Source organism: Mustelus asterias, chromosome 21 (assembly GCF_964213995.1).
Source record: "Mustelus asterias chromosome 21, sMusAst1.hap1.1, whole genome shotgun sequence".
Lineage (NCBI taxonomy): Eukaryota > Metazoa > Chordata > Chondrichthyes > Carcharhiniformes > Triakidae > Mustelus > Mustelus asterias.
The window spans coordinates 14134150-14151435 of record NC_135821.1 but is presented as its reverse complement, the minus strand read 5'-3'; the positions used below and the strand labels follow the sequence as shown (position 1 = coordinate 14151435).

Genomic DNA, 17286 nt, shown 5'->3' with positions numbered 1-17286 from the left:
TTGTGTAATAAGGAGGGATTAATGTTCTCCTAGTTAAGAATCCTTTAGGGAAGAGTGATCATAGCATGCTAGAATTTAAAATTCAGTCAGAGGATGAGAAACTGGAGTCCCACATTAGTGTTCTGGAGTTAGTTAATTATATAGACATGAGGACAGATTTGGCCCGAGTGGACTGGGCAGGAAGGCTTAAAGGTGGGACAGTTGATGATCAGTGGCACATGTTTGAGGAGATGGTCAATTCCTCCCAACTAAAATACACTCCAGAGAGGAAGAAAAATTGTATGAGGGGGAAGAAACATCCATGGCTTAGCAAGGAAGTTAAAGATAACATAAAGACCAGGCTAAACATACCATATTGCAAAGGCCAGTGGCAGGCTGGAAGATTGGGAAACTTTTAAAGATTAACAAACGGTTACAAAAAAATGTAATAAGAGCAAAGGTAAATTATGAAAGAAAACAAGCACAAAATATGAAAAAAGATAGCAAGTATATAAAAGAGAAGAGAGTAGCTAAAGTGAATGTTGGATTCTTGGAGGATGAGACTGTGGAGTTAATAGTGGGGAGCACAGAAATGGCAGAGACACTAAATCAGTATTTGCCTCAGTTTTTACGATGGGAGGGAACATTATTATTGGGAGATAATAGAAAGGAAGCAACTTAGAATAATCATCAGTAGGAAAATGTGCTGAGCAAATTATTGGGATTGAAGGGAGACAAGTCCCCAGGGCCTGATGGCCTACATCCTAGATCTTGAAGGAAGTGGCTGTGGATATAGTGAATCCATTGGTTAGAATATTCCAAACTTCCTTGAATACGGGAAAGGTTCCAATGGATTGGAAAATTTCTAATATAATGCCCTTGTTCAAAAAGGGAGGGAGGCAGAAAGTAGGAAACTATAGACCAGTTGGTTTAATATCTGTTGTTGTGATAACAGTACATTTGGAAAGTCAAAATGCAGTCAGAGTCGGCATGGTTTTATGAAGGGTAAATAGTGTTTGGCTAATTTGCTAGAGTTCTTCAAAGATGTAACAAGCAAAGTGGTTAATGGGGATCCTGTAGTTGTTGTATATCTGGACTTCTGGAAGGCATGAGATAAGGTAATGCACCAAAGGTTAATACACAAGGTAGGATCACATGGGATTAGAGGTCATTTATTAGCTTGGATAGAGGACTGACTAACCAACAGAAAGCAAAGATGGGATAAATGAGTTTTTTTCTGGCTGACAAGATGGAGCTAGTAACGTGCTATAGGGTTCGGCCCTCAGGCTCCAATTATTTACAATCTATATTAGTAACCTGGATGCAAGGATAGAAGGTAATCTAGCCAAATTTGTAAATGGCACTAAAATAGGTGGTATAGTGAGTTGTGATAAAGAAATAAGCAATTTACAAAATGGATATGGATAGGTTAGGTAAGTTGGCCAAAATTTGGCAGATGGAGTTTAACCTGGATAAGTGTGAGGTTATCCATTTCGGTAAGAAAAATAGAAAGGTAAATTATTATTTAAATGGGGAGAAATTTCAGAGTGCTTTGGTGCAGAGGGATCTGGATGTCCTTGAGCATGAATCACAGAAAACTAGTATGCAGGTACAGTGGGTATTAAGGGAGGCAAATGGAATTTTGGCATTTATTATTCAAGGAATAAGAGTATAAAAGTAGGGAAGTGTTTCTGCAACTGTACAAGGCATTAGTGGGACTTTACCTGGAGTATTGTGCACACTTTTGATCTCCTTACTTGAGGAAAGATGTGGTTGCACTGGAGGTAGTTCAGTGGAGGTTCACTAGATTAATCCAGAGATTATGAAGAGAGGTTGAGATAAAGTTTAGAAGAATGAGGGGAGATCTAATTGAGGTGTATAAGATGCTAAAGGGGATTGACAGAGTAGACAGAGAAAGGTTTCTTGTGGGGCAATCTAGAACACAAGGTCAGTTTTAGGATAAGGGGCAGCAGATTTAAAACAGATGAGGAGAAATTAATTCTCTCAACGGGTCGTGAATCTGTGGAATTCACTACCCCAGAGTGTGGTGGATGCTGGGACATTGAGTAAATTTAAGGAGGAGATAAACAGATTTTTAATTAATGATGAGTTGAAGGCTTACAGGCAGCAACGTGGGAGTTAAGACTGAGATAAGATCAGCCATGCTTGTATTGACTGCTTGAGGGGCTGAATTGTTTACTCCTGCTCTTAATTCTTGGGTATTTACACTGATAAAATTTACATTTGTGCCTTTTGTCTTGAGTGGCTGCAGTAATTGCATGTGAGCCTTGTTCATTTGTGATTCCATTTTAAAACCTAACCGTAATATCTGCCCATTCAAGACATTGCACAAAATTTCCATGTCACTTTCAATCCACTACTTGTGGGGTCAGTGAGGCTCTGACTTCCCTCATCAGGATTTCGGGGTGGGAGTTTCTGACTTCGCCCTTAGTTGCAGATGCTAGAACTCCAGGAAAGAATTGGTACTCCCATTCTAGTGATTGGGTGATAAATAGGAAAACTGTCCCAATCCCACAGCTATAGACATGCCCCAAGACACTGCTTAATCCTTGATTGCACTCTAATCACCATTTCCCTAACAATCAACAGGGAAGAATTGTGGAATTCTAGGCACTCGCAACTGCAAATAGTTAGAGATTTTTTTGAATCAATATTAAAGTTTATGAAAGAGTCACTGAACTGGACCTATAAAACGAGCCAGTAGAAGATGGTGAGAAGCCACAGCGCAATTCACACCAGTCACAGGTCTGTATGTAGTGACGTGACCACAAGTTGTTGATGTAGCCCGTCATGACTAGAGGAATGCCATCGCAAAACACAGCAGTTTTTTCTTTCAGAGTGCAAAGACAGGAGGAAGTGACATGGGAGCTGTTATTGACCTGACGGGTGATGATGAAGATGATGTCTCTGCGCAAGGTATGAAACTTGGTGATCCTACAGCTTTCTATACTTCCTATACTTAGTATGTGATATAAGATCACTCTAGTCAAATCTGCAAACATCGCCTGCAATTGCAATGTATTCCTGGCTAACTTGCTTGGAGGCTTACCTGGTTTTGGTGCAGAATATTGTATCATCTTATGAATTTGCCTTCTTAAAGTTTAATTTTTAACTCCTGTGTTCAATAAACTGCTCCATGGAGATCATATCACAGAATTGCATTTTAGCCATTCTCTTATCTGTTCAGCCCCTAGTTTCAGAGCAGCTGTTTGGAGGGTAGTAGCTGCCTTCGTGTTTCAGGATTAAATCGTTTCAATGATAAAAGGATATAAAAAGTGGTAAACGGGCAGTGGAAACTAATGGGTAGAATTAGGAAATAGGAAAGCATTTAAGACCTAATGGGAGTTGTGCACCTTCTGGCTGCCGCTACGTAATGGGTAAATTACATAAATTCTGGGATTAGATAAACATGCAACAAAGTTTTATGCGACAACCTAGAACTGCCTTAGAATCAACAAGGGACTATCATAGAATCTCTACAGTACAGAAGGAGGCCGTTCGGGCCATCAAGTCTGCACCAACTCTTCGAAAGAGCATCTTACCAAGGCCCACACCCCCCTGCCCTATCCCTGTAACTCCATGCTTTTACCATAGCTAATCCACCTGAGCTACACATCTTTGGACAGTGGGAGGAAATTGGAGGAAACCCATGCAGAGACAGGGAGAACGTGCAAACTCCACACAGCCAGGCAACCAAGGCCAGAATTGAGCCCAGTTACCTGGCACTGAGGCAGCGGTGCTAACCAATAGTCTTCCAAAGTTTTCTCTATTCAGAAGCCATACTCTTAAATTGAAAAATGATGCATGTAACTCTGCTATATAAGAAAGGTGAGAGGAAAACCAGGAAATTAGAAGCCAGTCTCTTGGGAAATTGCTACAGTCTGTCATTGTTAGGCTGAACACCTTAAATTTTCAGCTGATCTGAGGGAACTAGCATGGGTTCTAAAGGGCAGGTCACGTCTGATGTAAATATTTTGAATTTCTCGAAGGACGACTTAAGTAAACAGGGGAATAACTATGGATGTTATTTATATGGACTTCCAGAAGACATTTGATAAAGTCCCTCATAAAAAGACTGCTGCCTAAAGCTGAAACCCATGAAATTGAAGGCAGCTTCTTGATCTAGATAGAAAATTGACTGGATGGCAAGAGACCGAGTAGAAGTAATGGGCAAGTACTCGAATTGGCAGCAGGTGACTAGCGTTTTCCTGCAATAATGTGTTGGGGCCTCGCCTCTTCACCATATTTATTAATGACTAAGATGATGGGATAGAATGTCACAAAGATGGGCAACATTGCAAGCAGTGTAGATGATGGGTATATTAGTGAATGGGCAAAACTGTTCCGACAAATAGATTTCAATATAAGCAAGTGTCAGGTCAGTTTGGGCAAAAAAAGGATAGAACATGGTTTTTTATGAATGATGAAAAGTGAGAAACGGTGGAGGTTCAAAGTGACTTGGAGCTCCTGGTACATGGATCATTGAAATGTCATGAACAAGGACAGAAAATCCAAAGATGTGTGGGTTAAGTTGATTGGCCACACTAAATTGCCCTTGGTGTCAGGGGGATTAGCAGGGGTTACAGGGATAGGGTCTGGGTGGGATTGTTGTTGATGCAGGCTTAATGGGCCGAATGGCCTCCTTCTGCACCCTAGCAATTATATGAAAATAATCAAAGACTAATGGAATGCAGGTCTTGCCATCTAGAGGATTGGAACACAGGTCAGTAGAAGGGGTGCTCCACTTACAAAACCCTGGTTAGACCAAACCTGCAGAACTGTGAGCGTTTCAGAGTACCTCACCTTGAGGCAGCATGGTGGCACAGTGGTTAGCATTGCTGCCTCGCAGCGCCAGGGACCTGGGTTCAATTCCCAACTTGGGTCACTGTCTGTGCAGAGTCTGCACGTTCTCCCCGTGTCTGTGTTGGTTTCCTCTGGGTGCTCCGGTTTCCTCCCACAGTCCAAAGATGTGCAGATTAGGTGGATTGGCCACACTAAATTGTCCCTTATTGTCAGGGGGACTAGCTAGGGTAAATGCATGGGGTTGTGGGGATAGAGCCTGGGTGGGGTTGTGGGGATAGGGCCTGGGTGAGATTGTGGTCGGTGCAACCTCGATGGGCCGAATGGCCTCACTCTGCACTGTAGGGTTCTATGAGTATATAACGGCCTTGGAGGGAATGCAAGCGGATTTACCAGAATGATTCTTAGACTCCAAATTACTAGAAAAGATCACACAACCTGAGATTGTATGTCCTGAAATTTAGACGGTTGGGGTGATTTGATCAAAGTTTACGGTATTAACGGAAACCAATAAGGCAGTTGGAGAGGAACTATTTCTGCTGGTTGGGGAGTCTAGGACCAGAAAACATAGTCTAAAAAGTGGAGTCAGGCTTTTCAGAAGTGAAACTATAAAATACTTTGTACACAGCGTGGTAGAATTTTGGAACTCTGTCCTGCAAGCAGCAGTACACTCTAGATCGATTATTAATTTCAAATCTGAAATTGATGGATTATTTTTGTTATCGAAAGATATTAAGAAGTATGGACTAATTAGTCATGATCTCATGAAGGGGCTAAATGGCCGCCTCCTGTTCCCATATTTATTAGAAGACCAACAGAAATTGTTCACCCTTTTGTCAGATTGCAGAAGGATGCACAAGAATATTCGAGTGGTACATCAGGATGCTTTTTACAGATCAGTCTTAAGTGAAATTTGAGCTTGGATGAAGACATAAAATCTTATTTTACAACCTTTTTAAATGAATGTATGTATAAATGGTTCTCTCCCTCTATTTAGGGTGGTACTGTACTATGAATGTTTGCAAAAGTTTGATGTGCTATTTTCTTGCCCAGAAGCCAAGAAACAGAATCAGGCTGTTAACCAAGGAGCAACTCAGCTTCCAGTATCTTCACCCACTGTCCCCCAGCCGCAGGTCAGACCCCCTGCAGCTCCCCAGGGAATTTCTCCGCAGCAGACATCGACGCAGCCCCACTTGCCAGCACCCCAGAACAGCCCGGGTACAGTTGGGTTAACCATACAGACCACCAACGTGCATAGCGTGTCTGCAGGTAGAGTACTAACAGGTATTGGAACCAATATTAATGGTCGGATTTTCAGATCATGTCCAGCAATGGTGGTAGGGTTGAGGAGGGGTGAGAGTTGGTAATAGCTACACTTCCGAAACTTGAAGATCTAAACTGGCACTTCAGTGCAGTACTGAGGGAATGTTGCACCATTCAAAATAAATCTTTTGGATTAGCTAGTAAACCATGGCAGTGGACACAAAAGACCCCATGAGAATTGGGAGAAGCTCTCCCAATGTCCTGGCCAATATTTATCCCTCACTAAAACAGATTGTCTGGTCATTGTCACATTGCTGTTTGCAGGAGCTTGCTGTGTGCAAATTGGCTGCTGCATTTGCTGCATTACAACAGTGACTTCACTTCAAAAGTACTTCATTGACTGTGAAGTGCTTTGGGGTGTCTTGAACCTGTGAAAGGCAGTACAGCAGTGTGAGCCCTTTTCTTTATTTCCTTAACCTTGATTTGATTTATTATTGTCACATGTATTAGCATACAGTGAAAAGTATTGTTTCTTGCGTGCTACACGGACAAAGCATCCGTTCATATTGAAGGAGTGAGTGCAGATTGTAGTGTTAACAGTCATAGCTCGGGTGTAGAGAAAGATCAACTTAACCTTCATGAACTGGGTGGCTTTATCACACTGGACATTACCAGTTGAGTCTTCCAAGCGATTTTCTCTCTGTTTACAAGAGGAAATTTGGGGAGAATGAGCTATATAACCATTACCACCATTTTCAGTCGCTAGGGTTGACACACTTTATGAAATAATTCTGTTTTGATTACATGGTGCTTCGAGGAGGATTACACTAAGTGTCTTGGCGTGTTTATGTTAGCACTGGTTTTCAGAATGTGAAGAGAGGTCAATAATGGTGTCATATTTGCTGTGTGTGGATATTTGCTGCGTGTAAATTAACTGCTGTTTTTTTTTACATTGATTATGTGTAATAATTTTAACTACTTGGCTGTAAAATGATTTCGGACATTCAGATCATGAAAGATTTAATATAAATGCAAGTCTTTAATGCGTTTTCCCATTTTAAAAAGGCCTTATTAAAAATGTGGAGCAGTCATGACAAAATGTTCAATGTGTTCTCTTTGCAGGGCAAACAAGTGCTAACTTGCTTCAGCATCAACGTCCACCGATGCCACCACCAACATCACAGGCCCCTGTGAGACCACCACTTCCCACTCTCCAAAGAGGAAGTACGAACCCAACAGTTTTTACAACACCCCCTCCATACCAAAGCCACAATCCAGTGCGTGCTGTCACAACGCAAAGCCAAGCTATGCGACAACCCAGCCCTCAGCCACCTGTTAGTGGTAAGGATACGGTTTGTTAAGTTTAGCCTACTGTAAGGGAAAGGACAGTCTTGAACAGTGTATCTCTAGTCTATTCTTTTTGTTTATTCAATTTATTATTTAAACAAGCTAGTAAATGGCCTGTGGCATTGCACACAGTCAGCAGTTGGATCCTTCTTATTGATCAGGCTGGAGTTGTGCTCGGAACAAGAATTTGGAAACTCTGTCCACACAGCCATAATTATAGAGTATAATTATGCTAAGACTTATTCATTCTTATACTCAATCCCTTTGTAGCAAAAGCTCGCAATACCATTTGCCTTCCCAGTTGCTCACTGTACCTGGATGTTAAAAGCAAATTACTGCGGATGCTGGAATCTAAAAGCAAAAGAGAAAATGCTGGAAAATCTCAGCAGGTCTGGCAGCATCTGTGAGGAGAGAAAAGAGCTGACATTTCGAGTCCAGACGGCCCTTTGTCAAAGCTGCATTGGCGGACATTGATGCTTTGACAAAGAGTCATCGGGACTCGAAACGTCAGCTCTTCTCTCTCGTTACAGATGCTGCCAGACCTGCTGAGATTTTCCAGCATTTTCTCTTTGGGTATCTGAATGTTACCTCCCTGTGATTTACACACCAGGACATCCAGGTCCTCTGAATGTAAGCATTTCCCCTAAGGTGTAGGAGATCTTTTAACCTGACGCTTATGGCATCACAGCAGTACAGGTCAGGCTGGAATAGACTAGCTGGATTTTTGCTGTTTGACAGATTTTGTATCTTCTTATACATGGTTTGGTTTTGAGCACAAAGAGTAGATCCCAGTTGTCCCATAGTGGCCTCTTACAGATATGCTGTTCCGCAATAATAATGTATACAGATTCTCAGTTAGCATGGCTAGTGTTAGATAATTGGGTAATACTACTGGAATGCAAAGGATCTTACCAGTGATGATGACTTTTTGACAAGTTTATAGGTATTCATTATTTAAATAGGCTGGGAACCCATGACTGATTTGCTGGACAGGGCAAGATCTCTGCTCCCTTATTTTCACATGCCTAATGAAAAATTCTTCACAACTGTTCTTTGGAATACTATCGCAGTGGGTGTAATGTAGCTACTGATTAAATGTAAGGTCACTGCATCCTTTAGCTTGCCTGATCTCACTGCTGACCCAAGGTAATTCTTTGGGTGTTTTATTTTCGAATGCTGTAATCATTAATCTGAGCAGGGCCATCTTTCGTGGGCTGCAATAAAATGTTACATCGAGTTTAAGCTCTTCAACTAAAGTGCCTTTTTATGATACCTAGACAAAGCCATATCCCCAGAGGCAAGATGGGATGTGCAATCCTCCAAAATAATTCATTCCCTTTTATGTAGCAGGTATGTCAGTCCGGCTGCCTCAAACATCTTACATTGTGAACAATGTAATCTCCATTCCTGTGATGCCGAACATGCCTCAGTTCACAGTACATCATCGGCCTACACAGGTAAGGCATTCTAAATGTCGGTGTACACACACTGCAATCTTTACAATAATAGAGCATTAGTCACAATCAGTCAGGTGACGTCCAGCATTGAGGGGAGGCTTTCTGCCACCTGTTTCAGCCAAGATCGTTTGAATTTGTAGGTAGAATCCCAGCTTCAAGGAAGTTTGTTATGAAATTCAGTAGTAATGTGAGGGTGATGATGAACAGACCCTGCTAAGCTAGCTGATCTCAGTTGGTAACTCTACATAGGCCCCAAGAGCTTGATCATTCTATCAGGGAAGCGGCGATGAGTGAGGGCAGTCATTTCCGCATGTGGTCCAGGAATGAGGTGTGGAACCTCTGCAACTGTCCCAACTACTCTGCAGCCTGATGACTGGTACAGGTAGTGTATCCACCCCTTACCTGGCAGAGACCTGTGCATAGTGGTATATCTGCCCTTTGCCTGGCAGAGACCTGGGTACAGTCATGTATCTGCCCCTTGCCTGGCAGAGACCTGTGTACAGTGGTGTATCTGCCCCTTGCCTGGCAGCGACCTGTGTACAGTGGTGTATCTACCCTTTGACTGGCAGAGACCTGTGTACAGTGGTGTATCTGCACCTTCCTGACAGAGACCTGTGTACAGTGGTGTATCTGCCCCTTGCCTGGCAGAGACCTGATGTGCAGAAGGCTTTCTTACCATAGAACATTACAGCACAGAAACAGGCCTTTTGGCCCTTCTTGGCTGTGCCAAACCATTTTTCTGCCTAGTCCCACTGACCTGCACCTGGACCATATCCCTCCACACCCCTCTCATCCATGTACCTGTCCAAGTTTTTCTTAAATGTTAAAAGTGAGCCCGCATTCACCACTTCATCTGGCAGCTCATTCCACACTCCCACCACTCTGTGTGTGAAGAAGCCCCCCTAATATTCCCTTTAAACTTTGGTTTGTCCTTCCAAAGTGCAACACCTCACACTTGTCTGCATTAAACTCCATCTGTGGAGATGCCGGCGTTGGACTGGTGTAAACACAGTAAGAGTTTTAACAACACCAGGTGAAGCCCTCCATATACACAGGATCTGCTCGGATTAGGAGGATCGCAACAGACACCTCCAGACGCTGAAGGATGCCCTCATAAGAACAGGATATGGCGCTCGATTTTGGAGTTTCACCATTGCAAGTGATATACATGGAAAACAAAATATGTCCTCTATTAAGCTGCATAATAAAAATACACTCATAGCTGCCAGGGTATGCAGCTGTAAAGCAGGCGTTTGGTCAGAAATCTTGCTACTTTGGCAGTTCTGTTATTTACTTGCACAACCTGCTGCTTCAAATCATGATCTAAACCTCTTTCTCCTGCTTTTTAATTTAATTTTCTTGGTATTGAAAAGTAATTTAGAACACTTGAGAGCTGTGAATGCAACAAGGCACTATATAAACACCAACAGAAACAATAGAGAGAAAGCGATTACAAAATTCCATGTCCTCTATCAAAAATAACATTTAAACTCTTCTGCATTCCCCTTCTGCTCACCACCAGTGAAATCTTTTCTGACAGTAGATTCTCTGCAGCAATTCTTCCATTTGAGATTGGTTTCAAGACTATTCTCAATCAATGAATTAAATGTTTCAGCTGGCCCTCTTGATTGTAACACAGGCAAGTTATTTTTAATGTTATCGTATCCCTAAACTCAGGGGATTACAAGTTAGGCTTATTCAACACGCCCTCATAATTTAACTCTTTAAGCCCTGTTTTCATTCTAGTGACTCTGCACTATGCAAACTCCAATGCCCATGTATCCTTCCTGAGGTGCAGTGCCCTGAACTGAACGTGGTACTCTAGATGAGGTCTGATCAAGTCTCTAGAACTGAAGCATTACTTCTTCTGTAGTTCCAAATCTTTTGCCAGAAGAAATAATTCCTGTGGATCCTGTGACTTTTATCAATATTGTGTGATTTTACATGGAGTTTACAGCACAGTAGAATAGAATCCCTACAGTGCAGAAGGAGGCCATTTAGCCCATCAAGTCTGCACAGACCACAATCCCATCCAGGCCTTATACCCATAACCCCACTTATTTACCCTGCTAGTCCCCCTGACACTAAGGGGCAATTTAGCATGGCCAATCAACCTAACCCGCACATCTTTGGACTGTGGGAGGAAACAGGAGCACCCGGAGGAAACCCAGACACGGGGAGAATATGCAAACTCTGCACAGACAGTCACCCGAGGCTGGAATTGAACCCGGGACTCTGGCATTGTGAGACAGCATTGCTAATCATTGTGCCACCGTACCTCCCCCAGCAGCCCCACTAATTTAGTATTTATGATCTGCATACTCCTCCTCCCATTTTACTTCTTCACTCCCATGCATATCTTTCTCTTTCTTTATTCCTCCTCTACTTATGGAACTTCTTTAGATTCTCCAGAGCCTCACTTTGTCAGATTTTCTGGAGCCTCGCTCCTTCATAAATGTTGCACTAATTGCTTTTTTTTTTTGCAGGGTTATGTTGTAGAAAGCCTGGGCTGGAGTTTCTCAGTGTTTGAGTTTGAAAATGACTTTCTCCATTGTCTGTTTCAATACAGGAGCCACCTCGACCCATCCACCCGGCGCCACTCCCTGAGGCCCAACCGCCACAGCGGTTACCTCCAGAGGCTGCTAATACTTCTCCACCCCAGAAGCCTCACCTGAAGCTCGCCCGCGTCCAGAGTCAGAACGGAATAGTCCTGTCCTGGAGTGTCCTGGAAGTGGACCGCTCTTGTGCGCTTGTGGACAGCTACCATCTCTACGCCTACCACGAAGATCCTGCTACCACAACCCCTTCCCAGTGGAAGAAGATTGGCGAAGTGAAGGCGTTGCCGCTTCCCATGGCCTGCACCCTCACTCAGTTTGTGTCCGGAAGCAAGTACTACTTTGCGGTCCGTGCAAAGGACATTTACGGCCGATATGGGGTGTTCTGTGATCCACAGTCGACTGATGTGATGTCGACTCAGGGTAATTAATTCAACAAAAAAGAAAAAGAAAAATCAAGAAAAAAAAACAAAGAACCACAAAGCTCAAAATGATATTTTTTCATTTCTTTTCTTACATCATGCATGATGTGTTGTAGTTTTTCTATAGATGTCTGACTCACTTGGTATCTGTGTACACTACACTGCATATATACAAGAGGGTCATGGTATAAATTTGGCAGCACTGAACTGCAGCAAAATAAAGACAGAATGTTGCAGCGTGTGGTGTTGCATTACTGCTGCCACAACTAAGTTGCTTCTCTTATCACCGCAGACCTGATTTGACTCGGCAATGTTTGATGCGATCAAGTCACTGGTGAAACAGCAGCACCGAGCGGCATATTTTGTTTATTCTAAGGTCATCAGTTGGGTTGGGTTTTAAAGAATAACATTCCCAAATGTGATGCGTGCTATGGACCGTTAAAAGGTGATAATTCATACATGTATTATCTTATTCTTTTTTTTTAAAAAACTGTTCTTGCTGCGACTTTAGCTATCACTTCAAAAAGAAAAGCAGTGAAAGTTGGATCAGCAGTGACCGTATAGGATAATGGGTTTTACCGCATTGTCTGAAATACTCCTGAAATAAATGCAACTTGCAATGGACTGCATACTTGATTATTAGAGACATTGTAATCGACTGTGTGGGGCCTCATCGAAGAAATCAGACATGCCTCCATTCATCATTTCACATCCAGTAAGATCATTGAAACTGTAAGTTTTTAAAATGAGATGCTTTTCTGTGTTGGGGTGGGAGGTGAATAAAAGCAGATTCTATGGGGTTTTTTTTGCCAAAAGCTTTTTGTTAAGTGTGTTATCAGAGTAATCTGTGCACTCCAGAGACAGATAAAATTCTCTAAAATATATTTTTAATCAGTGTGCAAGAAGTACTTCATGGTGTGGTCACTGGACAGTGAGTCTGACACTTTGAGAAAGCCCTTTTCATCAGTACCACTTTTCTGGTCTAATGAATTTTTTAAAAATATATATATATATATATATATAAATATAAATCTCAAACCTGCTCTCCCATTAAAGCCACTATGTTGTATATATGCTTGCTTGCAAGCAACAAATCTTTCATGCCTAACCTGGCGTAATCAGCAAGCACAACATAAAAATCCACTCATCGAGTGTGCATGTTGAGATGAGTCGGGTTTCAGGAGCATGCAGCTGGACCTGCTTATCCTAGGAAGAGCTGCGACAGGTCACTCAGCATGAGCAGAAATAAGGTGCTTGTTCCTTAAATGACCTGCAACTTGTTCACATGCTATTTTCTCCCCCCCCCCCCCCCCCCAAACTCTTCCCTCCCTTATTAATTACTTCCTGCAGCAGTTTCGAACAGCCACTATTGGACGGTTCCACATCTGGCTTCCAAGCTGATAGCTGTGCTTTTATGCTTGCACCATGGCAACCAGTGCTGTTCAGCCAACTTTACCATTGAAAACCATTCTGAGCTCACAATCGGCTATCTGACATGACAGAGCTTTTTTTTTAAAAGAGAGACAAGGCAAATACAATTCCCTTTGCAAAAGTGATATGTTTTGTGTCATATGGTGACAGTTACTGGCATGATATGCGTGTGTGCACTGCCTCAGGTACAGGTGCATGCAAGGGATGGTAACTCGTAAGACAAACCGTTCTCAATGCATTAACCAATCGCTGCACTCTTTCACCACAGAATCAGGAATTATTGTAACTCAAATCACTAATGAATAAAACGAAGCACTTTGCATCCGTTTAATTACAAGGTGATTTCAATTCATGATGCAGCTGATAACTTGAGCGACACCATGTTTCTGTTTTAGGACAGAGTTCCTGAACAGCAGTGGTGCCAGCTGAATGGTCACTGCTCCCCAAGTGACTTCTGAATGACTATGGCTTTTTTTTTAAAAAAAATCTCTGGACAGGACCAGGGGCTAACGTGAACACTGGGACTTGTTTTCTAGTTTAACTACCGATTCCTTAAAAAAGTCTTCAAAAATGGCAATCTGTCAATCAGCTATTATGACACTGACCTTATACAGGAACAAAAGGTAATTCTGTGTCCAAGTCTTTACATCTTTTGGGGGAGGTGGGGGGGCTGTACTGGTAAAACATTTGCCCAAATATTACTGAAATTTAGCAAGAGCATAGCAGAAATTGAGGCCTTTTGTCCAAGTTGTCCCTGCAAGTCATTTACAGCCAAAATATTCTTGTCAACATTTGTATCCCCTTGGTTAAATTCAGTGTAGGTGGAGGAACATATTCAGTATATTTGGTGACATTTTGCAGTGTGATGTCTGGGGAGGTGGGGGGGGGGGGTGGAGAGAGGGGGAATTGGAGTTAAAGCCTTCTGGCACGCTCTGGGGAAGGTGGGGGGAGAAAAGACTTTCTGCTCGCTGGAAAAGGCTTAGGTGCAGCGTGGTTTTGTGCAAGAGCACTGTCTAGCACCAGGGAATGTATGCCATGTTCTGTGGTAGCTGGGGAAACAGTGCTGAGAGGCTTGGGAGGTAGATGGAGCCACTCATTGCAGACAAATGGATATTGTGCTGTATGTTATGAGGAAGGGAGTCAGTAACTGTCAACTTGTGCAATCGTGGAAAGTGACACTTGTCTGTGTCTTGTCACTCGCAAAAGCAAATTATAACTCTGCATTTTACATTTACTCATCCGTGGGGGCTTTTAGCCACAGGGTACAATAATAAATTATGATAAACCTATTTGTAATAAATACTAAGAACAATCTCTCTCCCAGGGAGGAATTAAACACTGAAATGCTGGAACAGGTTGAATGTAATTAAGTATTGCCTTTTTAAATTTTTTTTTTTTAATTTGTTAAAAGTAGTATACCGTCAATTGCAAGTTAAATGTGCTAATGTTGTATTTCAGAAATGTGGCGTCATTCTGTGTTGCCCTGAAAACTAAGTGATATTTTGTTCACTAAAATCTGAAGTTTATAGTTTGAAAATAAAGATCCTATCGATTTTATCTTTTCTCTTGTGTATAAATAAAATGGATCTTGGAATTTGGTTTTCAACGATCCACCTTCTCATCTGTCTGGTTTGCTGCACAGTTCTCTGCTCAGAGTACATAATGAAACAAACTGATTCAGTTAATAGCTTTAATATTTAACGGCAAATATGTTGAAACCCTGGCTGCTACGTGGAAGGCCTCATGCTCTAAATACCAGGTTCTGCTGTATTTAACAGGTTGTCAACCAAGCAGCATGTACTAAGTGGAGATTCACCACTCCAGCCTTAGGATAGGGAGGGGAGATGATCAGTTAAGGTGGCTACAAATGCTGGACATCTGGTAGCTACTGCTGAAGAATGCATATATGTGGCCAGTATTGGACTAGGCTGTGATTTTCCTCCTGGCCACAGTCTGATAGTTTGGGCGGCCCGGTGGCACACAGTGGTTAGCACTGCTGTCTCAGCGCCAGGAACCAAGGTTCAATTCCCGGCTTGGCTCACTAACTGTGGAGTCTGCATGTTCTCCCTGTGTCTGCGTGGGTTTCCTCCGGGTGCTCCAGTTTCCTCCCACAGTCTGAAAGACGAGCTGATTAGGTTCATTGACCCGAACAGGCACTGGAGTGTGGTGACTAGGGGAATTTCACAGTAACTTCATTGTAGTGTTAATGTAAGCCTTACTTGTGACTAATAAATAAACTTTAAACTTTAGCTTGCTACATGTTCACTATCTGGGCTCACCGTATAAAGAAGGGCCACCTTGGCAAAGTATCACAGGACAAATTGTGTCACTAGAATTTTACTGGGCAGAGAATGGAAAAATATTATAGAACTAACTCCTTAGTAGGATTTTTCCATGTTTTGCAGTTTTGACTGCTAGGTTGGTGCTACCAGTCGTCTGATTTGAATATTTTGAATACAAAAGAATTCCTGCAATTAAGCTGCTGAAAGTTGTAATTGGAATCTGGGAAGTTGCAGTTCCCAGCTGAATTCTGTTTCACGTTTTAACCATACGTTTTGTGTATGTAATGGGTATTGAGATGCTTTATGTCGCTCCATTTCAGAATGCGTCAGTCCTATAATAGGGACCTGTGCATCATGCTCACATCTCAATACAGGCAAACATGCCCACAAATAAATTACACAAGTTCTGTTGTAGACTTGTGTCCAATGTTTACAATAGGCCAGGGTGTTTTGACATTGGAAACTAAAGGTGTGATATGGAACACTGTGCCCCCCAATATAGTGGGATCATGTTGGTGGGAAAAGAGTGCCATTTCTTTTAACCAAATGTAAAATCTGGCTGATTGCTTTAACAGCATTGCATTGTAATTTATTTGATTCTGCTGAGGAAGATGGACCTTGTAGATTACTTATTGAGTTACCCTGGTGTGTTGGATGATGCTGGTGTGCTATTTTTCCCCCTCCTCCTGTGACTAAGCCAACAGTCACTTACCATTGTCTCTCTGATGCAACAAACTTTACTGACCAAATATTACCGATAGGATTTGTAAATTTAGCATCGAAGCACTTCAATTGTGGAAAGGGAGGGGAATATTGTGTGTGATGTCTCTTTTGCCAAAATGTTTTGGCACGACCAAGATGTAAAAACATTTCAAACTGGAATATCAAATATATGTTTTAAGAAAGCTGTGTTCTTGATTTCATTTATTTTCCTTGTCCTAATAACTCTCCTAATAACACAAGCCTAACGCTTGCAGTAAATTTTTATGGATGATGTATTTGAAACCAGCTGCATTCTTGACGAGTCAACCAACAAATAAAAAAAAGGAGTTCTATTTGAGCTTTGTTTGCCAAACTGTTGGTTTTTTAAAAAGTAGGATGTGAACAATCATATTCCCGCAGGCCCCGACCTCTCTAGATGTCCAAAGGTGTGCGGGTTAGGTTGTTTGGCCATGCTAAAATTAACCCTAGTGTCAGGGAGGGTTAGCGGTTATGGGAATAGGGCCTGGGTGGGATTGTGATCGGTACAGACTCGATGGGCCGAATGGCCTCCTTCTGCACTGTAGGGATTCTATGACTATATTCCAGTGATCTAGTTGCCACATTAACTGAAGTTACATCCCACCGTCATTCATAAAGCCCTCCACTGAAGCATGGCTCCCTATATCATGTTATACATTTAATTGCTGGCTTGGAAAATACCTGGATCCCACGGTCTCTGGTGTGAAGAGGGCAGAGGATAAGATTACAAATGTTTTGTTTATTGAAAATACTGTAAATTAAGTGGTCTGTACTTTTCTGATTCTACTTTATAGTATGCAGCTCTAAAACGGCTGAGTCTTTTTTGAAAATGTTGTGATGTGTATTTAAAGGATATTAAAATACTCAAAAGGGTTTAACAGCTCTTGTACTGATTTTTGTTGTGTGACTGGCCTGCTGTTCCCATCTGAGGAACGAGCAAACCAGTTCTTGGCACGGTTTGCAATGTGTTTTATAGCAATGTGACTAC

The 17286-nt window shown here is 42.2% G+C and overlaps 1 protein-coding gene across 16 annotated transcripts in view; it reads left to right on the top strand.

Moving 5' to 3' along the window:
- The window catches only part of LOC144509131 (activating transcription factor 7-interacting protein 1-like), a 187920-nt gene extending 173088 nt beyond the window's left edge, over positions 1 to 14832 (top strand). For 7 of the 16 annotated variants that reach the window (XM_078237515.1, XM_078237512.1, XM_078237518.1 and 4 more), the window contains 5 exons: positions 2838 to 2916; positions 5854 to 6084; positions 7186 to 7404; positions 8758 to 8867; positions 11437 to 14832. In XM_078237515.1, the coding sequence (XP_078093641.1) occupies positions 2838 to 2916; positions 5854 to 6084; positions 7186 to 7404; positions 8758 to 8867; positions 11437 to 11853 (1056 nt within the window). In that variant the 3' untranslated portion in view covers positions 11854 to 14832. The remainder of the gene's footprint in view (positions 1 to 2837; positions 2917 to 5853; positions 6085 to 7185; positions 7405 to 8757; positions 8868 to 11436) is intronic. The other 9 variants (XM_078237524.1, XM_078237521.1, XM_078237522.1 and 6 more) reach the window with 3 other exon arrangements.
- Positions 14833 to 17286: the final 2454 nt, after the last annotated feature.